Genomic DNA, 22,796 nt, shown 5'->3' on the forward strand with positions numbered 1-22,796 from the left:
TCAGCATCCTCCTCCTTATTGTTTAAGAAAGGGTGTCTCTCTGTGGCCCTGGCTGTCCTGGAACTCAATCTACAGCTCAGGCTGGCCTCGAACTCACAAAGATCTCCCACCCTTATCTCTAGAATGGTGGGATTGAAGGCATGCACCACCTCTGCCCGGCTGAGTTCTTTCTCATGTTTTTAAGGCTTGTTTTTATTTATTTATTTTTAAAGATTTATTTATTTATTATGTGTGAGTACACTGTAGCTGTCTTCAGACACAGCAGAAGAGGGCATCAGATCCTATGACAGATAGTTGTGAGCCACCATGTGGTTGCTGGAAATTGAACTCAGGTCCTCTGAAAGAGCAGACAGTGCTCTTAACCACTGAGCCATCTCTCCAGCCCTATTTTTTATTTATTTATTTTTTTAAATTGTATGTATATACCTGAGTACAGGCACTTTCAAAGGCCTCATTGGAGCTGCAGTTACAGGCACAGGTCATTAGACATGGATGTTGGCACCCAACATCCTGTCCTCTGCAAGAACAGCATGTGCTTTTAACTGCCAGCCCATCTCTTCAGCTCCACCCCTAAGGTTCTGAAAGGTGGAAATAATTTGTGGATAGAAAGTTGAATGTGGAGTCTTAGGACGTTCTGAAAATGCTTGGCCCATAGGGAATGGCTCTGTTGGGAGGTGTGGCCTTTTGGAAGAAGTGTGTCACTGTGGGTGTGGGCGTGGAGACCCTCATCCTAGCTGCCTGGAAGCCAGTCTTCTTCTAGCAGCCTTCAGATGAAGATGTAGAACTCTCAGCTCCTCCTGCGCTATGCCTGCCTGGATGCTGCCATGTTCCTGCCTTGATGATAATGGACTGAACCTCTGAACCTGTGAGCCAGCCCTGATTAAATGTTTTCCTTATAAGACTTGCTTTGATCATGGTGTCTCTTGGCAGCAATTGAAACCCTAACTAAGACAGACTTATTCCATGAGAAGGACTATATAGTTGGAGATTGTAAAATGGCACCAGCAGATTAAAACTGAGAAGACAGAATTGCCTGATGTGATGTTGAATACTTTGGGCTTTGTTCTGTAAGAAATGTAGTCACCAAAAAGGTGTGTGTGTGTGTGTGTGTGTGTGTCTGTGTGTGTATGTGTGTGTATGTGTGTGTCTGTGTGTGTGTGTGTATGTGTGTGTATGTGTGTGTGTCTGTGTGTATGTGTCTGTCTGTGTGTGTGTCTGTGTGTGTGTCTGAGTGTGTATGTGTGTGTGTGTCTGTGTGTGTGTCTGTGTGTGTGTGTCTGTGTGTGTGTGTCTGTGTGTGTGTCTGTGTGTGTCTGTGTGTGTCTGTGTGTGTCTGTGTGTGTGTCTGTGTGTGTGTCTGTGTGTGTGTATGTGTGTCTGTCTGTGTGTGTCTCTGTGTGTGTGTGTGTGTGTGTGTGTGTGTGTGACGATGACAATGGTGACAGGATGGGACATAATGCTGAGGTGGTCTGGAGTGGCAACAGGGATCAGATGACTACTTGAGAAGATAGAGACAGCTCTAGAGTGGTAAAACCCGTGACACAATCTAAACCAGGAAGACAGGGGTTGAAGAAGGGCTCGGGATTAGATCTTTCTGTCTTTCAGAGACATCATCATCGTCGTCATCATCATCACTACTATTATTATTGTTGTTGTTGTTGTCGTCACATTTTGTGTGATGGCTAATCTTCATTGTCAACTCAACTGGATATAGAGTCACCTAGGAGGCTCACTGCTGTCTGTGAAGGTGTTTTCAGAGAGGTTTAACTGAGGATGTTTACACATCCTGAATGTGGGCAGCACAAGCCCATAGGTTGGAATACTAGATAAAATTAAAAAAGGTGAGAAAGTGAGTGGGAGTGCCAGGATTTACCTCTCTGCTTTGTTACGGCGGAGGCAAAGTCAGCAGCCATCACATAGCAGCCATTCCTTATCACCACGACAGACGTCATCCCTTCAAACTGTAAGCCACAGAAACCCTCCCTCCCTTCCTTCCATTTCTTTTATTAGATTTTGTTACATTATTATATTAAATTTTCTTTTATTTCTCACTGAAATGAGAAAAGTAACTGAGATAGAAATTGGTAGTGAGGTCCGGGAACAGTGTGGTGATAAATTGGACCATAGGAGTCATGGGCCTTTGGAACTGTTTATGGAAGGAATGTGGGAGAGTTTGGAGCTTTGGGAAACAGAAGTCTTAGAATTCTGTAAGAAGAGCTTAGTGGGATATTCTGGTAAGGTGTGTTAGGCTGAAATGTCAGAAAGGAAGATGATAAAGTCTGTGTTCATGATGTTCCAGAGAGGAAACTGGGGTAGAGACCGTTTATGTTATATTCTGGGGGTTGGGTGTGTGTGTGTGTGTGTGTGTGTGTGTGTGTGTGTGTGTGTGTGTTCTTGCTGCTTGTGTCTTGAAATCCTGAATGAGACTGTATTATAAGATAAGACTGAGCTGGAGAGATGGGTCAGGGGTGAAAGAGCGCTTACTGCCTTTCTAGAAGACCTGGGCTCCATACCTAGCACCTACATGGCAGCTTAAAGCCATCTGTAACTTCAGTCCTAGGAATTCCAATGCCCTCTTTTGCCCTCCACCAGCACCAGGCACACATGTAGTCCATATGCATGCATACAGGCAAAACACCCTTCCATATAAAAATAAGTAAATAAATATTTTTATTAAAAAGGTAATAGATTAAGTTATTTAGTGCAGAAAAATTTAACCATTAGAACATCCAAGCTGATGTGTATTTATTGGTTATTGCTTTTAGTCAGTTTTTTAGTGATAAAAAGCAGAAAAAATATTTTTTTTAAATTTGCAATCTGGCAAGGAAGGGAGCACAGGCAAGACTGAAGTTGCAGATATAGTGGGGAAAAGTAGCTGTAATTGTTAAACCAATGCTTTATTAAAGCAAAGCGAGACCTTGCATCTTTACTCTGAGGGCACGACCGTCACATGATTGTAAAAATGCAAATCAATTTAGAAGGAGAGAACCCGAACTGAGAATTCCACTGAACGGCTCCATGCTGAAAGCAAAATGAGCTGGGCAAGTGTTTTCCTAGGAGTTTATCACAATCCATAACCGTGATGAAATATTCAGTCAAATGTAAGTTAAGGAGCAAAGGCTTCCTCTTGGCTTGCACCTCCCGAGGGATACAGGTCTTCATGGTAGGGAAGGCATGAAGTGGGCAGGGAAGACAAGGCAGTAGGAGCAGGAGGGTAATGGATAAAGGAGAATGAAAGACTAAAAGCTACTAGGGCAGGAGAGTTGGCAAAGTGGCTCAGTGGATAAGAGCAGTTGTTGTTCTTGCAAAGGAGCCAGGTTCGATTCTCAGCACCCCACATAGGACTTACCATTTCCTCAGGCACCAGGCACATATAAGGTACACAGACATGCATGCCAGCAACACACTCAAACACACTCAAACACACAAAATAAAATAATCTAAAAAGAAATGAAAGAGGAGCAAGTTGGAAATGGATGCAATGGGAACTCTAAGCTTGGATGACTGTGAATGTGTGTGTGCGTGCGTGTATGTGTGTGTGTGTGTGCACGCATGCGCACATGCGTGAACTACAGCATATGATTGCAAATGTGTGTATGTGTGCACCACAGCATGTGATTGTATATATGTGTGTACACTACAGTATGTGATTGTGTATATGTATTGTGGCAATCACTACATGTGATTGTGAATATGTGCATGTGTGCACCACAGCATGTGATTGTGAGTGTGCACTACAACATGTGATTACATATGCATTCATGTATACACTACAGCATGTGCTTGTTGTTGGGGGGTGGGTCAGAGACAACCTCCAGTGTCCAGGAGCTTCCAGGGATTTTCCTGTCTCCATCTCCTACCCCTCTCTGGGGCGCTAGGATTATAGGTGTGTATTCGAACTATACGTGTAACCTTTACATAGGTCCTGAGGGTTTGACCTCAGGTCCACATGGTTGCATGGTGAATGCGTTTATGCCCTGAGACATAGCCAGTCAAATTAATTTACTGAGTAAATAAATCAGAGAGCTTCCCCTAATATGAGTGGCCATCATCTGGTCCTTTGGGGACATGAGCAGAGCCAAAAGGGGGAAGAAAGTTGGATTCACTCTTGGACTGCTTCAACTAGAACTTCTACTTTCCAACCTCAATGCTCTTGGTTCTCAGGGCTTCAAGGCCTGGCTGGACTCTAGTCCATCAGCTCTCTGATGTTGAGGACTTCAAACTGGATCTCGTGTTTCCTGAGTCTGCAGAGAACTTCTAATCTTCCACATGTATGAAAAATATATATAATAAGTTATAATAAACAGAAATAATCAACATGTGATCATAACTCTAACCGAGTATATAATATACCATATCAATGTTGTCTTAGTCACTCTTCTATTGCTGTGAAGAGACACCATGACCAAGGCAACTCTCACAAAAGGAAGCATTTAATTGGGGCTGGCTTACAGTTTCAGAGGGTTAGTCCATTTTCATCATGGCAGGAAGCATGGCAGGACACAAGAAGACGTGTGCTGGAGAAGGAGCTGAGAGTTCTGTATCGGGATCTTCAGACAACGTGAAGAGAGAGAGAGAGAGACTCTGGGTGAGCTGAATAGTTTTACGCCAACTTGACACAAGGTAAAGTCATCTGACAAAAGGGAACCTCAATTTAAAAAATGCCTTCATAATACCAGGCTGTAGTCAAGCCTGTTGAGCATTTTCTTAATTAGTGATTGATGGGGGAGGGCCCAGCCCGTTGTGGATGGAGCCATCCCTGGATTGGAGGTCCCAGGTTTTATAAGAAAACAGGCTGAGCAAGCCATGAGGAGCAAGCCAGTTAGCAACAGTCTTCATGGCCTCTGCGTCAGCTCAGGTCTCCAGACTCCTGCCCTGTTTGAGTTTCTCTCCTCATGATGAACAATGAAATACAAACATAAACCAGCAAACCCTTTCCTCCTCAACTCTTTTTTTGGTCATAATATTTCATCGCAGCAATAGAGACCCTAACTAGGACACTGGGAACTGGGTTGACTTTTGAGACTTCAGTGACATTCTTCCTCCAGAAAGGCCACACCTCTTAATCTTTCTCAAATAGTGTCATTCCCTGATGATTAGTCATTCAAATATGTATGCTGAAGGGGGTCATTCTTTTTTGTTTGTTTGTTTAGTTTTGGGTGGGTTGCTTGGGGGAAAGGGTTGTTTGTTTATTCAAGACAGAGTTTCTCTATGTAGCTTTGACTGTCTTGGAACTTGCTCTGGCCTAGAATTCACAGAAAACTGTCTGCTCCTGCATCCCGAGTGCAGGAATTAAAGGTATATGCCATCATTACTTGGCTGTGTGTGTGTGTGTGTGTGTGTGTGTGTGTGTGTGTGTGTGTGTGTGTGTTGTGGGGGGAGTCATTCTTATTCAAACCACCATTGATATATGGTATAAACAAATGAAATTTATTATTATCAGTATGTGTGGGGTAGAAACTGGTAGTATATATTTTATATATTGTAGTATAAGCCTTTCTGCATTTCTCTCCTCACTCTCTCCTTCCTCTCTCTCTCTCTCTCTCTCTATATATATATATATATATATATATATACACATATATATACATATATATATTTTATATGTAGATAATTATATTTTATGGTAAGGGGGTTTTCAGGTTCTTGGCCTCTTAATGAAGGAATCAAAACTAAGGCTGAGTGTGGTGGCCCTCAGGAGGAAGATGCAGGTGGACCTCTGTGAGGTCATGGCCAACCCTTTTCCTATAAAGCAAGTTCTAGCCCAGCCAAGGGCATACAATGAGATCTGTCCTCCAGAAAAATTGAGCCTGTTTCTAGAACCGGGGCCTGTAAAATGTTCACACGGTAAAGTAAAGCCAAACTGTGTCTGTAAGTCTTCTCACCAGTAGGTTTTTGACTCTGGTAACTGGGCTATATTTAACTTCCAAACCACACCCTGTTCTGAATTTACCTTGTAATTCTGCAACCCTATAATGTCTGGATTCTTACTTAGTTAAAGAGGGGCCAATGACACACAGCCACTAGAAAGCCACGTCACACCCAAAGCCATCAGCCTACTTGAAAAGCAACCCGATTTACCAGCATCTACTGTTGCCACACCAAACTGTTGACTAAGCTCATCCCTGGTTAACTTTTTGTCTCTTACCACGCCCTATGTGCATTTGGGGAAGCTCGCCAGCTGAGAATAACTTTTTGGTTCCTTTAATCTGAAAGAGTCCTGGGTGAGCATCTTCTCAAACCACGTGGTTGTGTTGCTTGAAAACTGCAAGCAGCTGGAGCCAGAGTGTGCAGGACAATATCACATCAGTTGAAAGGAAAGAGGGACAGCAGGGCTGAGCTAGAAAGGAAGTCCTTCCTTCCTTCCTGCTCTTTGTTTCTAAGTCTCCAAACCACAGACCTCAGTACACAATCCATCTTGACTTTTCACACATTGCCTTTTTGAATACAATAAATCAAAAGAATCCTTCGGTCTCTTCCAAATGGGGATAATGCTGGGAGCTTATGGACAGTCTCTTGGCTTTTTATCTGTCTCGTGAGCTGACTTTGGGAGAGAACTGCCGCAAAGCAGCCCTTCACCAGCTGGGCACACATAGCCCGCTAAGACCGCAAGGTGCCAGTGAGCCCGGGCAGAAGTGAGCAGTCACAACTATGCTGTACGCTCAGGGAAAGGCACATGTTATAATTTCACCCACACACCAGGGTATTAAATTCCTAACTTGAAACTTAAAACAAAAGGAAAAACAACCAAGTAGGTGACTCCCAGTTTACCTCAAATTCCTCCCTTTAAGACCCGGGTCGGGACTGGGAGCTTTTGGGTTTCTTAATAAACGAATGAAAGGTAGAGCTGGGAGTGGCGTCTCTTAGGAGGCAGAGGCAGGTTTGATCTCTGTGAGTTCCAGGCCAACCTGGTCTAAGGCTACATAGTAAATTCGAGGCCAGCCAGGCCTACCTACATAGTGAGAGCCTGTCTCAAAGCGCGCGCGCACACACACACACACACACACACACACACACACACAAAACACAGAGAGGGGGAGGGAGAGGGAGAAGAAGAAGGAGAGGGAGCAGAAGCCACAGGAAGTGCTCTAGGCTACAATCTGCGGTCTCTTTTTAGGTGTTTCAAGGAGAAGGGGCTGGTTTCTAAGGGTATAATTTGGCTGTGTAAGAAAAGCCACTGAGCATCCAATTCTTGGTGAGCTGTTCTGTAGGAGCTTGGAAGATAAGAATGTCATGGTCAGTGCAGACAACTGAGGCCTGGCTTGCGACATGTCAGAGGTAAGTTTGAAGACGCTACTAAGGGACATTTGTTATTTTGAATTAGGATTCATGGTTCCGGTTAGCTGGGGCTGATGAAGCAATTGGGATTAACAAGACGCAAGGACAACTAAAGCAAAAGTATTTTGCTGGGACACTTGATGCTGGCTCTGAGACAGTAGTGATGATTAAGAAGAGACAAGCATCACAGAGCTGGACTCTTCCGGGAAGAATCAACACACACACAAATTAAGTTCCAGAAGCAACTCAAGTTGTACCTTGCACTGGCAGCAGCACCTGGTAGTGTAAGAGTCACCCAGAGTACTGTACCTTCATTGTTTAGATTGGAGGTGTGGGGTAAGTAAGGGCGTGTCTATATTCCAGCAAGGTGCGTGTCAAGGGCTGAGCCTCACCACAACTAGAAACAGGTTTGTTTGTTTGTTTTCCCAGTAAATAACACAATATCAGGTTTCACAGTACAGTTAAATATCCCGTAAAGGTCACATACTCATTTTTCTTGTCGCTCGCATCCCTCATGATGCATCTGGTTTTAATCATATTCGCTCCTGATTGCGCAACGGTGCTTAGTCAGGGTTTGTATTCCTGCACAAACATCAGGACCAAGAAGCAAGTTGGGGAGGAAAGGGTTTATTCAGCTTATACTTTCACACTGGTGTCTATCACCAAAGGAAGTCAGCACAGGAACTCACACAGGGTAGGAATCAGGAGCTGATGCAGAGGCCGTGGAGGGATGTTACTTACTGGCTTGCTTCCCCTGGCTTGCTCAGCTTGCTCTCTTATAGAACCCAAGACCACCAGCCCAGGGACAGCACCACCCTCAAGGGTCCTCCCGCCTTGACCACTAGTCAAGGGTCTCATGGAAGCATTTCCTCAACTGAGGCTCCTTTCTCTGTGATAACTCCAGCTTGTGTCAGGTTGACACACAAAACCAGCCAGTATGAAAGGCATAAGACGTTTCTCCCTAAAAGTTTACTTGCACACACAGTTTTGTCCTACTGCATACGCACCCTGATCACTATACCAGTTCTGGCTGGACCAACTTTTTCATTCTTTGTACCCAGGTACAGCGGGAATATATTTGAATAGAATTTGCATAAATTTGATGGTTCTTAGGGGCAAGGAAAACGATAGTATTGTTCGGGGTGAATGGACAAGAAGCCTCCTGCAGGTGGCGGTCGGGGTGTGATGGTTGAAGTTACTAGAGCCATTGTTTAGAGAGAGGTGTGTATTAATAATAGATGTTAGGGTGCCAAGGGCATTGTTCAGAAACAGAGCTGAGGTGACTCAACAGATAAGAATACTTGATGCTCTTGCACAGGACCCAGGTTGGTTTCCAGAACCCATATAAGACAGCTCCCAACTACCTGGGCTCCAGGTTCAGATTATCCAATGCCCTCTCTGCACCTCTGAGTTCGTCTGCATGCCTGCGGCATATATTTATATCTATATCTATATCTATATCTCCTCACTTATACACATAAAATTAAATAAATAAACCTTCACAAAAAGAAGTAGATTGGGGGGCTGGGGATTTAGCTCAGTGGTAGAGCGCTTACCTAGGAAGCGCAAGGTCCTGGGTTCGGTCCCCAGCTCCGAAAAAAAGAACAAACAAACAAACAAAAAAAAAAAGAAGTAGATTGGCAGTGCATAACCTAATGCAAATCAAGTCCCAGACCGCCAAACTATTGCTTACACTTGCCTGCCTGAAAGCCATGTGATTCTTCTTGGCTGGATTCTAGGCGGATAGCCTTAGACTAATTTATTGGCCTCCGCCACTCCAGTCATGGAGAGCTACAGATATTCCCATCTTATTGGACTGTATGGTTTTTTTTTTTAGATTTATTTATTTAATTGCATATGAATACACTATAGCTGTCTTCAGGCACACCAGAAGAGGGCATCAGATCCCATTACAGATGGTTGTGTGCCACCATGTGGTTGCTGGGAATTGAACTCACCACCTTCGGAAGAGCAGTCAGTGCTCTTCACCACTGAGCCATCTCCAGCCCCGGACTGTATGTTTTAACGCATGAGCGGCACAATAGTTATGATCAACTGCATGATGGGAAATAACATTCTCCTGGAATTCATATAGCTAGAAGTGCCAGTCCTCCAGTCCTTGAGAGTGTAGCTGAGTCTTCAAGGTAGGTCTATGAAGAGGTGACTGGACAGTAATGAGGTCACAGGAGTGGGTTCTAGATAAATATAACTGGTCTCTTTATAAAAAGGCAAAGTTTGGACACAGACACGGAAGGCCATTTAAAGACACGAGGAGAAAGTGGTTACCTGTGAGCTGAAAGAAAAGCCTTGGAAGAAGCCAGTCTTGCTGACAGAAGTGATGCGCTGTCTACACCCTTGCAGTGTAAAAAGATAACATTCCGATGTTTAAGCCTCCTGTCTGTGGTAGCATGTTACGGCAGCTCAACAAGGCTAAATGTCACGCATCCACTTGTCTGGTCCAGTGCATCTAGATATTTGGTCAGACATTACATGGGATTAGTCTATAAATATGTCTCTGTGAGATTCGTATTGAATCAGTGGAGTTTGAGTCGGGAAGATTCCCACCTAAGCAGATCTTATCCAGTCAGTTGAGGGCCTGGGTAGAATAAACATGGCCCATCTGCCTTAAGCAAGAAGAACCTGCATTTGAACGGCAACCCTTTCCTGGTCTGCAGCATGCAAGTTCACCCTATAAACGTTGATTGGTCATCTACAATGACATGAGCGATTTCCTTAAAATAAATCTTTTCCCTACTCTCTCCTTTCCTCCCTCCAATTTCCTTTCCTTTCTGTTTACTATGATGATGATGATGATTATTAGTGTATGTGTGTAAGCATGTGTGTGTGTGTGTGTGTGTGTGTGTGTCCACATGCACAGGTAAACAAATGCAAGTGTATGTTATGGTCAATGTGTGAAGAGAGCAATTTTTGTCAAGAGAGTTCCTGGGACTGAATCAGGCTTGCAGGGCAAGCATTATATCTACCAAGCTATGTATCACCATCCTCGTTGTGGTTGCTGCCATTGCACCACCACCAACTACCACTTCTCTAACACTTGTGCAAGGTATTTTGTTCACATTTTCCCCCTCCAAAAACTTTCTAGTCCCATCCCCCTTCTGCCAACTCTGTGTCTCCTTCTTTTCTTTTTCTTTAAAAGATTTACTTGTTTTTATTTAATGTATATGTGTACAGCGTTGCTGTCTTCAGGTGCACCAGAAGAGGGCATCAGATCCCATTACAGATGGTTGTGAGCCACCCTGTGGTTGCTGGGGATTGAACTCAGGACCTCTGGAAGAGCTGTCAATGCTCTTAACCACTGAGCCATCTCTCCAGCCCCTCTTTTCTTTTTCTTAAACCCATCAAGCACACTTGGTATGTTGCCCATCTACTCTGGGCTATCTGGCCCTCCAATGGAGCATGGTCCATCCACCAGGGACAGCACCTTTAAAGAAATGATTCTCCCTCTCCCAGCAGCTTTGAATTGCCAAGATCTACTTAACTAGGGGTGGGACGCTGTGTCCATTTCTGCTGTCATGTTCAGATTTTGTCTGACTTGAGCTTGTGCAGGTCTTGTTCATGCATGTTGTCTGAACTTCTGTGAGTTCCTATGTGCAACTTCCCTTTTTTTATCTTGAAAACGGTTCAGCACATTCTGCAGAACTCTTGTTCTCGGCACCTTGACGGGTCGTGGGTCTCCGTGTTAATACTACATGCTACAGAAGAAGCATCTCTGATGAAGATCGAGAGACACACTTACCTATGGGTAGAACAAGGCATTGGCAGACAACAATAGCAGTAGGCTCGCCCTTGGGGTCTACAGCATGTCTACTTACAGGTTCTTGGCCCTAGTATTGGTGCCAGACACAGGTTTCGACTTCCGAAGCAAGCTTAAACCCAATCAGAAAGTGGAATCCTCGTTGAAGGAATCAGAGAAAGGACTGGAAGAGCTTGAAGGGGCTCGAGACCTCATATGAACAACAATGCCAACCAACCAGAGCTTCCAGGGACTAAGCCACTACCTAAAGACTATACATGGACTGACCCTGGACTCTGACCTCATAGGTAGCAATGAATATCCTAGTAAGAGCACCAGTGGAAGGGGAAGCCCTGGGTCCTGCTAAGACTGAACCCCAAGTGAATGTGACTGTTGGGGGGAGGGCGGCAATGGGGGGAGGATGGGGAGGGGAACACCCATAAAGAAGGGGAGGGGAAGGGGTTAGGAGGATGTTGGCCCGGAAACCAGGAAAGGGAATAACATTCGAAATGTAAATAAGAAATACTCAAGTTAATAAAAAAAATATATTAAAAAAAAAAGAAAGAAAGTGGGATCCTGGCACTATTGCACCAGTGTGAAATCCCATCAGGGTGGTCAGGATTTACAGATGATCAAGGCTGCCAGTAAGACAAGTGAACAAGACCAAGGGATGAAAATAGGAAAGGAGGAAGCCAGATACATACGTGATTTTGTACACAAAAGACCCCAAAGACTCTGTAACAGAAACTCTTGAGCTAAAGGCCCACTGTCTAAGGGTTTGGATCTTTTCCAAAGGTGGGTACTCGACACTGAGGAACAGATGACACAGTAAATACTCAGAGAAAATGAAAGCAAGCGTTTACTGAGGCTCATAGAAGTAGAAGGTGCCCTTTGTGGTAGGCAGGGCTTCCAGAGCTAGTAGACCACCAAGTGGCTGCAAAGCAGGTCTTTTTAGAGGGACCTGGGCTCCATTCTCCTCCTCTTTCCCATTATTTAATCTCATTGGCCTGGATGGTCCTCAGCCCTGGGAGATAAGGAAGGGGAGTGAGGTTGGCTCCTAGCTGCAAGGCTGGGGTGTTATCTCTGTATATAACAACCACTCCCTGGGAATGTGATCTCTCCCTCTGAACTTGTCCCTGACTATTTCCTGCTAACTCCCCAGGACTCCACAGAATCCAGCACACTCAGCAAAGAGGCAGATTACAAAATTAACACACAAAATCAGTAGCCCTCTTTTATGCAAGTCAGAAACAACCCAAGGAAGAAATCAAAGAAGCAAACCCAGTCATAACGGCCTTAAAAATACATTGAAAGAATGAAAGACAGTGAAAGACATTGAAAAAGAAAGATACAGGAAGGTGGAAAGATCAATCATCTTCATGGATGGGTGAGGCGAAGAATGGCCTTCCTACCAAAAGCAAATTACAGATTCAATACAATAGCCATCAAAATTCCAATGCAATTCCTTCCAGGAATTGAAAAAAATTCTGGGTCATTTGACTTAGTCTCAATTAACTTTCCCTACCCTTCCAAAAATTCTAGAATTGACAGCAATGTCACGTGCTCACTAAACACTCAGTGTGTGACAAACACTTGCTGCTTGGTATAGCTCTCGCCCAGTCTTCACAGCCTGAGGAGGTAGGCTGTGGTGTCGTTGACCCTGTTTCACAGAAGAGTAAACTAAGACTTCAAAAACTTACTTTAAGTTATATGCTGTTCAGTGGCAAAGTTGAGATTTGGCTCCAGATCTGAATCCCAGAGCAGCATACACTTATTTACTTATTCATGAATTTACCTACATTTATAACTATTTATTTATGTTTGTGTGTACATGTGTCTGCATGAGGTTATGGTTACCACTTGCATGCAGGTACCCATAGAGGTCAGAAGAGGCTGTTGGATTATCTGAGTCTGGAGTTAGAACCAGTTGTGAGCTGCCTAGTGTAGGTGTTGGGGCCCAGCCCTGGGTCCTCAGCCCAAGCAGTGGATGTGCACTCTTTACCTCTGTGGCCTCTCTCCTGCCACCATCCCTGCTTCCCAGAACCTTTTAGAAATTGTTGTGGTAGTTAGAGCCAGGTACCAGTCTAAATACCTGCCACTAGGTAGAGAGTTTCATTAAGAGAGAGAGAATTCTGGAAAGTGGCCAATCTTCTATATTGCAAGCAATGAGCAGGGATTTCTCTCACTTCCTGAAGGGGACCTTGTTATGGCAGTAGTGACTCTGGTTACACGGTGCTGATTTGCCCCCTTCCTGAGTTGACTGGATTGTGGAAATGTGGAGTAGCTCTGAGGTAGGACATTTGGATATGCAATCAAGGGCGTTCGCACAGAGCCCTTTGTGAATGCCATCTAGCTAGGGGGTCTAGTGTTCTATCCCACTGAAGCTCACTCCCCTTCTGCTGGGCCCTCAGAAGCTCTTGGAGGGCGGAGTCTTCATTGAACCCTTCCTGTGGCCTCTGTAGTGCTGAATCACTGCTATGGAGGAAGGAGAGATAGAAGCAGCTGCATTTCTCTGGGGCACTCAGTCCTGACCAGTGACTCTTGGGGCTTGGAATGAACTGTACATCAACTGGGCAGACAACAGAGATAGTTTGTCCCTTAGTAATGATCCCTGAGACTGCCAGGTTCTGGAGAAATCTAGGCATAGAGGAGAAGGAAATAGCGCAGGCCCAAGGCTAAGAGTAATTGGGAGAAAGGCTAAGAAAGTCAGGCAAACGCCCTAGACAAGAGTACTGTAGATAAAGCCCACGGCAGAGGAAACATAACTTCCAGAATGTCGACTGCTTCCTGTGTGTTAACTCTGCCTGTTTGCTGGAAGTTGAGGAAACTCAAGACTGTAGTAGAGGTGGCTGGAGTGTGCCTGTCTCAGCCCACATCTTCCCTGTAGCTCCAAGCTGCAGAGTTTAGACAGTAGAATTTACCCAGCTTATCCTCAACATCTCTTCAGTGTCTCACATAGGTGGCTACCAGCAGGTCAAAGATGAGGTTTAGTCATCCCTGCATTTTTCAACTGATCCTTGGGCGGGTAGGTGGGGAACTCTGCAGGAGAGGGAAGTGTAGACAGTGAGCTATAGGTATGTCCTGGACCCAGCAAGCTGCAATTTCCTGGGTACAGCACAAGATCTTTGGGGTTATCTCTTGAGCATTGAGAACAGTGGAAGTGTTAGAACACGATGGCACACACCTGTGTAATGTCAGCTAATTGGGAAGCCAAAACAGGAGGATTGCTGTGACTTCCAGGCCAAGCTGGGCTAGCTCCTAAGTTCCAGGCCAGCTTCGGTTAACCTATCTTTAAAGAAAAAAAAAAAACACAAGGAAGCACCATGGTAACTCTGGGCAACAGGAAGTGGTGTCCTCTGGTGGGAGGGAGGAACGTGCCTCAGGGATGTGCAAGCCCGAGCTACTGTGGTGCAGCCTTTTGGAAGGAAAAGTGTTCATCACTCAAGGCCAGAATAGCAACTGGGGGGGGGGGGGTATCAGGACCTGTGATGTGACGTCATCTCTGAAGGACACAGGACACAGTGCCCACTGACTGTGAGCAAAGATGTGGACCAGGAGAGGATAGCTCTTGGAGCTGAGAGGGAGTGGAGGGTGGGGTTTGCTGATGACCCCACTGCACCTCGTGCTCTCCCAGGAATTTTTTTTTTCCCTTTAAACACCTTTACTGACCTCCGTTAACCTTTGACAGCCTGTGGGTGTCCTCCATATAGTAAACCAACAGATGCAAGGATCAATAACACAGATGCAATCTAAGTGATTACCCAGCGAATCTGCAAACACGCCAAGAAATCAATTCTATCCAGCAAGTATTTGCCAGGTGGCTAACAAGTGCCCTCCTTGTGGGAATTCACGTCTGGTTCAGAGGCTTAATTTTTTAGGTTTTGATTGACACACAAAACTGTCTACATTCATGGGTTACCATGTGAGATTTTAATACACTTCTTAATGCTTTTGATTGTAAGAAATATATTTTATGTTAACTTAAAACTTATACATGAATGCAAACTTGCAGGAGAAGTCTCATGAAGCAATATTTACCCTATTGGGTAATACACACTCTGCTATTGAAAGACCACAGGGGTGGGGAAGACCCCACTCAAAACTCGAGACGACGCAACCCCCAAGAACTCAGGAGAAACGGGTCTTGATGTAATAAACAAGAGGTGTATTTGAGGAACCAAAGCTCTGGGGACGACACGTATCTCACACAGGAGACAGAGGAGTCGACCCCGAGCCCAATTAGGGGAAGGGATTTATAGGGAAAATTACATAGGCAGTTGGCACCAGTCACACAAAGCAGTTTCATTGGTTTGTAACTTGGGCTCAGTTCAACTCTAGGCCACCCTGCTTCTGGGGCAAGCTGACCCTAATTCTCCTTTTTCTCAGGACTGTTGAGTCAGGCCTTATCGAGGCCAGATGGTTTGTGGTGGCTATAGCCAGACTACATCCCCAAAACATGTTATGTTATTCTTTGCTGTGAGGTGCACTTGTCTTCACAGCAGGGTCAGTGAGGGATAGTTTACAATCTTTATTCTTTCACTATTTTCTTCTTTCTTTTCTTTTTCTTTCTTTTTTTTTTTCTTAGCTGGGGACTGAACCCAGGGCCTTGTGTTTGCTAGGCAAGCGCTCTACCATTGAGCTAAATCCCCAACCCCTATTTTCTTCTTTCTTAAGAGACTAGTTACCCCATGCCGGGCAGGCTGGCTTTGAACTTCTGGGCTGATGTGATGATCCTCACAGCCTGAGGAGCTGGGACTGCAGGGCATTGCATCATGTCCACCGCAGTATCTTCTATTCTGTTCTTTTTTTTTTTTTTTCTATTCATCAAGAAAACAAGCAACTTGGGCCCAGCAGAACGGCTCCCACAAAGAAGGTGGCAAGAGAAGAAGGGCTGTTCTGCCATCAACAGGGTGATGACCCGAGAATACATCATCAACATTCACAAGTGCACCCATGGTGTGAGCTTCAAGAAGTTTGCTCCTCGGGCACTCAAAGAAATTTGGAAATTCGCCATGAAGGAGATGGGGACTCCAGATGTGTGCATTGACACCAGGCTCAATAAAGCCGTCTGGGCCAAGGGAATAAGGAACGTTCCGTACCGCGTCCGAGTGCGTTTGTCCAGAAAGAGTAATGAGGATAAGGATTCACCAAACAAGCTCTTCACACTGGTAACTTCCGGGCCTGTTACCACATTCAGATATCTACAGACGGTCAGTGGATGAGACCTAACCGGCTGAATGTCAAATAAAGTTACAGAACTGCCAAAAAAAGAAAAAGGAAAAGGAAAAGAAAAAGGAAAAGAAAGAAAGGAAAAGTAAAAAGAAAACAAGCAACAATCAACACTGGTGAGGAGGGAGGGGATAAAGGAATCCATATGACATTGTTGGTCAGAATGCAAATTAGTGCCATTACTATGAGACAATATGGAGAGTCCTTGTAACACTACAATAGGGCAGCAATAGGACCTAGTTATATGACCATTGCCGGGTTATATCCAAAGGGTTCTAAGTCAGCACAGAGGTCTTTGCACATCGTCTGTGTTGATTAGAGCCCTATTGTGACAGTCTGCATTAGTTAGGAATCATCCTGCATTTCCGTCAACAGTGAATGGATAACCAGAAATGTGGCATCTGTGCATAGTGCTCTATGTGTCTGTGCACATGTGAGTGTGCATCACATGTGTGCAGGTGCCCACAGCAGCCAGGAGAGGACAGGAGAATGAGATCCTCTGAAGCTGGAGTTATAGGCGGTTGTGAGCTGCCTGACCTGGGTGCTGGGAACCAAACCCAAACCCTTCTCAAGAGCAGCAAGTGTCCTTAATCGCTGAGCCACCTCTCCCACCTCTGTGGTGGAGTTTTATTCAGCCACAGTGAAGAAGGAAATGATGTCATTTTTCGGGAAACCATACAAGACTGGAGATTATCATAATAAGTTGAATGGGACACATTCAGAAATATTACATTTTATTTCTCATACACCGTAGGAGGCAGATTAGAGACAGCATTGGAGAAACTGACTAAAATGACTGACATCAGGTCACCCTGGGAGGCCAGAGTGGGTGTTGTCCAATGACCTGCTGATCTCTGTGCTATTTTCTGAGCTTTGTCTCTCAGTTTATAAAGCTCACCCTTACGGAAGAGGTCCTGTGGTCTTTGCATCCTCCATCAATAGAATCTGTCCTTGTGCTTATGACAAATCCTTCCTCCTTAGGCCTTGCTCTGAGCTCTGCCTGTCGGTCGACAGAACTCATTCTTACTGTAATGGTCACAGGTGCTTTGCCACTTTGCAAGGGCGTTTTGTTTATACCCTAAGTTTGTTGTGATGATTGTCACATAGAAACCAAAGTTTTACTGTGCTTAACCATGTAAGAGAAATAAACTGTGAGGCCAGACTGTGGAAGTGTTGATCCAGCACCTGCTGGAACGTGCTGACTGAGTTTCATTCTTTATCTCCGTGGATCCTTCCCCTGCTGGCTGTGAGGCTAGGGGTGGGCGGGGGCGCTGAAAATATGTGAGATATAAGTTAAAAATCTATGCAAGCATATGATGTGCAAGGAGAAGAAAAGGATCAGCTGAAGGGACAAAGAGACAAGGGCAAGTAACAGGGAATGGATATGAGCACATAGACACATCATTATGAGGGCTGGAGAGGTGGCTCAGTGGTTAAGAGCACTAACTGCTCTTCCAGAGGTCCTGAGTTCAAATCCCCAGCAACCACATGGAGGCTCACAACCATTTGTAATGGGATCCGATGCTCTCTTCTGGTGTGTCCGAAGTCAGCTACAGTGTACTCATACATAGTAAAAAATAAATAAATAATTCTTTTAAAAAAAGAATGTTGTTATGAGATAATTATTTTGTACAGTAAATGCACACACACAGCCAGCTAAGCCCCACTGATTTTATTTCATAACCTGTTAATGTGCCTCAGGTGTTGTTTGGAGGATACTAATTGATACATGAAGTATTAAATTTTTTATTGGATTTAATTTTTTTTTTTACTTATTCAAAGCATTGAGATTTTAATCTCATCTCCACTTATCTAAAACTTGAGAGAGTCCATCCGGCGGCTGCAGATCACAAGTAGATGCGGATTCACTTCCTAGTGCCACTTCCAAACGTTCCTGGAGCCAGGTGACGAAGAGGCAGAGAAGTGGTGACCTCCAGCAGAGCCTGTAGAGAAACCAGGAAACCCATAATTCAGTCTCTTGACTCTCTACCCGAAACATTTAAGACCATCAGGGAAGGTAATGGAGAGTTCTGTTTGAATCCAGGTTTGGTGGCCCACACCTTTAATCCCAGTGCTCAGGAGTCATGCATGCAGATCTCTGAGTTCAGAGTCAGCATTCTGCTAGCAGCCTTCAGATGAAGATGTAGAATTTTCAGCTCCTCCTGCACCATGCCTGCCTGGATGCTGCCATGTTCCTGCCTTGATGATAATGGACTGAACCTCTGAACCTGTAAGCCAGCCCCAATTAAATGTTGTCCTTATAAGACTTGCCTTAGCTGTGGTATCTGTTCACAGCAGTAAAACCCTAACTAAGACACCACCCAGATCCTCAAGTCTATGGTATGAGATGCATCGTTATTCTTCAGTAGATTCCAAACCATCTCTAGATGGTTTCCCATAACTTGTACAAATCAAATGGCATATGAGCCACTATCATACTGTGTCCCTTAGGGAATGAGAACAAGAAAGTCGGCACACCATGCCTCGGAAAATTGAGGAAATTAAGGACTTTCTACTCACAGCCTGGGGGAAGGATGCCAAATCTGTCAAGATCAAGAAAAACAAGGATAATGTAAAGTTCAAGGTCCGCTGTAGCAGGTACCTTTACACTCTGGTTATCACAGACAAGGAGAAGGCGGAGAAGCTGAAGCAGTTCTTGCCCCCAGGTTTGGCAGTGAAGGAGCTGAAATGAACTGGACCTCTGCATGTGACTATTAAAAACCCCGAAAAGTAAAAAAAAAAATCCTATAACTGATAGAGGGCTTATATCCAAAATATACAAAGAACTCAAGAAGTTAGACCACAGGGAGACAAATAACCCTATTACAAAATGGGGTTCAGAGCTAAACAAAGAATTCACAGCTGAGGAATGCCGAATGGCTGAGAAACACCTAAAGAAATGTTCAACATCTTTAGTCATAAGGGAAGTGCAAATCAAGACAACCCTGAGATTTCACCTCACACCAGTGAGAATGGCTAAGATCAAAAACTCAGGTGACAGCAAATGCTGGCAAGGATGTGGAGAAAGAGGAACACTCCTCCATTGTTGGTGGGATTGCAGACTGGTACAACCATTCTGGAAATCAGTCTGGCTGTTCCTCAGAGAATTGGACATTGCACTACCTGAGGACCCACCTATACCTCTCTTGGGCATACACCCAAAAGATGCTCCAACATATAACAAAGACGTGTGCTCCACTATGTTCATAGCAGCCTGATTTATAATAGCCAGAAGCTGGGAAGAACCCAGATGCCTTTCAACAGAGGAATGGATACAGAAAAAGTGGTACATCTACACAATGGAATATTATTCAGCTATCAAAAACAATGACTTTATGAAATTCATAGGCAAAATGGTTGGAACTGGAAAATATCATCCTGAGTGAGCTAACACAATCACAGAAAAACACACATGGTATGCACTCATTGATAAGTGGCTATTAGCCCAAATGCTTGAATTACCCTAGATGCACAGAACACATGAAACTCTAGAAGGATGATCAAAATGTGAATGCTTCACTCCTTCCTTTTTTTTTTTTTTTTTTTTTTTGGTTCTTTTTTTTCGGAGCTGGGGACCGAACCCAGGGCCTTGCGCTTCCTAGGTAAGCGCTCTACCACTGAGCTAAATCCCCAGCCCCTCACTCCTTCTTTAAAAGAGGAACAAGAATACCCTTGGGAGGGAATAGGGAGGCAAAGTTTAGGACAGAGGCAGAAGGAACACCCATTCAGAGCCTGCCCCACATGTGGCCCATACATATACAGCCACCCAATTAGATAAGATGGATGAAGCAAAGAAGTGCAGGCCGACAGGAGCCGGATGTAGATCGCTCCTGAGAGACACAGCCAGAATACAACAAATACATAAGCGAATGCCAGCAGCAAACCACTGAACTGAGAACGGGACCCCGTTGAAGGAATCAGAGAAAGAACTGAAAGAGCTTGAAGGGGCTCGAGACCTCATATGAACAACAATGCCAACCAACCAGAGCTTCCAGGGACTAAGCCACTACCTAAAGACTATACATGGACTGACCCTGGACTCCAACCTCATAGGTAGCAATGAATATCCTAGTAAGAGCACCAGTGGAAGGGGAAGCCCTGGGTCCTGCTAAGACTGAACCCGCAGTGAACTAGACTGTTGGGGGGGAGGGCGGTATTGGGGGGAGGATGGGGAGGGGAACACCCATAGAGAAGGGGAGGGGGAGGAGTTAGGGGGAGGTTGATCCGGAAACCGGGAAGGGGAATAACAATCGAAATATAAATAAGAAATACTCAAGTTAATAAAGATGGAAAAAAAAAAGAAAGAAAGTCAGCACACGTTCATTGCAGATACAAGTTTTATTCAAATACATTTGATCTGTGGTATAATAAATGGGGTGACTGGAGAGCGCTAGAAGATCAATCCACAAACACTCACAGCAATGCTTTGAGATAGGCACTTATGCGAGTTCCCACACAGAATGTATAAACCAACATAAGTAACCCTATTAAAAAGATGATGTTCAAGAGAACATGAAGGACTGAGAGCCGAACATCCTTCCTTCTGCTAAGACTTGCACAAATGAGCAGTGTGTCTCGTGAGTCCTGGTGCTGGAACTCTCTTATAACTTTGTTCTGGTCCACAGATTATAGAAAGTCCCCTATCCATAGACCTTGGAAGGCCCCAAACTCAAAACCTGAAAACAGACAAGAAGACAATTCTTTTATATTTACTTGAAAAAAAAAACACACATGCCAGTTACTTAATTTTTAAAAATCCTGTTGACTTTAAAGGGTGTTGGTCTTTACGCCTTTGTATAAGCTTGCCCACTGAACACTGGGTCCCTCTCTATTTGCCTGTTTACTTGGCCTTGCGACCACAGTCCAGTTGCATTCCAAGGCATCTCGCCAGCATCTGTGCCAAAACATCCAAGTTTGGTGCCATTCCTGGTTAACCTGACCTACGTGATTGCGGAAGTAAAAAGTCTCCATAGACGAGGAGAAGCCGCTTCTAGTACATGGCGCTCCTTTATACTTTGTCATACATTTTAGGCAGGAGAGGAATAGTGACTAGCTATAGAGGGAGAAAGGAGGAAAAACACATTGCTAGTGGCTTTAACCAAGCCTTTTCACTGAGTATATACCTGCTTCCCATAGTTGAGCAAAATCGCCATAATACAAGTTGTGCTAACAAGTTACACTCTGAGGTGAACATTTCATTCAGAAGTAACTTGCAAAGGAAGAGTAAGAGGAGGGAACTGATTGTTTATCCCAGCTTCTACTGACAGGTCCAACTCGAGCTGTGGCCACTATGTTCATTCTGGGTGAGTTTCACAAATGCCCGAGATGGGGAGACTCCCCAGCAATGTTCACACCTTAGCAGCAATGTTCACACCTTAGGGTCTACACGTGCCACGTCCGGTTATGGTGGAGCCTCAGGCCACTAAGCCTTTATGAGCACCTCAAGAGATTCCCTGTCTTAGGTGACCATCTGCTATGTTGCCAGGTCATATGTATGACAGTGGGATTTCTCTCCTTGATGACAGATGTGGTGTGCCTTGGTGTTGGGCAGGGCCACATGCACATCCTTAAGAAAGAGAAGATCCTACTTGTTCAGAGTTGCCTAACTGGAAGAGGGTGACCAGTCTAAACCTTTTGGTTGGGAGCCATTAGACAGCGCTGTTATCTCGATAGCTAATAGTGGAGATGCTCACCAAGAGCCCTGCCATCTACCCTCAACAGAGAGTCTTTTGCCATGAATATACTAATATTCTCTCTTTCTCCCTTGATGAAATTAGTTCCAAACAAAATGTTCACTTATTTAAGCTGTTTTTAACCTTAATTAGCTTCTGGGGAATAAGGAAACACATTTTCTTAAGCCAACAAAGAATTATAATAGTTGTTTTGCTTCCGTAGGATTAAATTCCAGAGTGAGGGAGGAATGCTTGTTTATTTGGCTTACACTGTTCATCACTGAAGGAAGTCAGGGCAGGAACTCAGACAGGTTACGAACCTAGAGGCAGGAGATGATGTAGAGGCCATGGCAGGGTGCCATCCACAATGGGTTGGACTGTCCCCCATCAGTCACTAATGAAGAAAATGCCCTACAGGCTTACCATAGCCTAATCTTATAGAGGCATTTTCACAATTGAGGTTCCCTTCTCTCAGATGACTCTAGCTATGTCAAGTTGACGTAAAACTATTCAGCATATGGGCTGACCAGGAAGCCAGCCAAGAGTCCAGGCTAGGACAGTGGTGGCTGGGATGCCAACATAGAATGTATTTATTTCATTTATGATGAGGTCCCCCAGAAATGGTAGCAAGGTTTGATTCATCTGAAAGATGACCCCAAAAGAAACATACTGGGTGGAAAATGGGAAAAGCTTTGGCAGGAATCTTGGAAGGAGCTTGTGTTAGGACCATGTCCTGTGCTCATGCAGGAAGCTTCAGTCACTGTGTGACTAAATACCCAAGAGAACCACTCAAAAGAAGGAAGGTTGGTTTGTTTTGCCTCAGTTCCAGGGTTAGCCCAGTCCATGGTTACTTCTTCCCATGT

At 44.6% G+C, this 22,796-nt stretch overlaps 1 protein-coding gene and 1 pseudogene across 1 annotated transcript; both read left to right on the plus strand.

Moving 5' to 3' along the window:
- Rpl31-ps13 (ribosomal protein L31, pseudogene 13) lies at window positions 15,870-16,295 on the plus strand (annotated as a pseudogene).
- Rpl38l4 (ribosomal protein L38 like 4) lies at window positions 18,741-19,005 on the plus strand. Its single transcript, XM_039097370.2, has one exon. It carries the CDS (start codon window positions 18,741-18,743, stop codon window positions 18,951-18,953), a length of 213 nt encoding a protein of 70 aa, XP_038953298.1. The 3' UTR covers window positions 18,954-19,005.
- The last annotated feature ends 3,791 nt before the right edge of the window (window positions 19,006-22,796 follow it).

Source organism: Rattus norvegicus, chromosome 18 (genome assembly GCF_036323735.1).
Source record: "Rattus norvegicus strain BN/NHsdMcwi chromosome 18, GRCr8, whole genome shotgun sequence".
NCBI lineage: Eukaryota > Metazoa > Chordata > Mammalia > Rodentia > Muridae > Rattus > Rattus norvegicus.

Bases quoted from the DNA above. Each gene is read 5' to 3' on its own strand.
- Rpl38l4 (XM_039097370.2), top strand. From the start codon at position 18,741: ATGCCTCGGAAAATTGAGGAAATTAAGGACTTTCTACTCACAGCCTGG.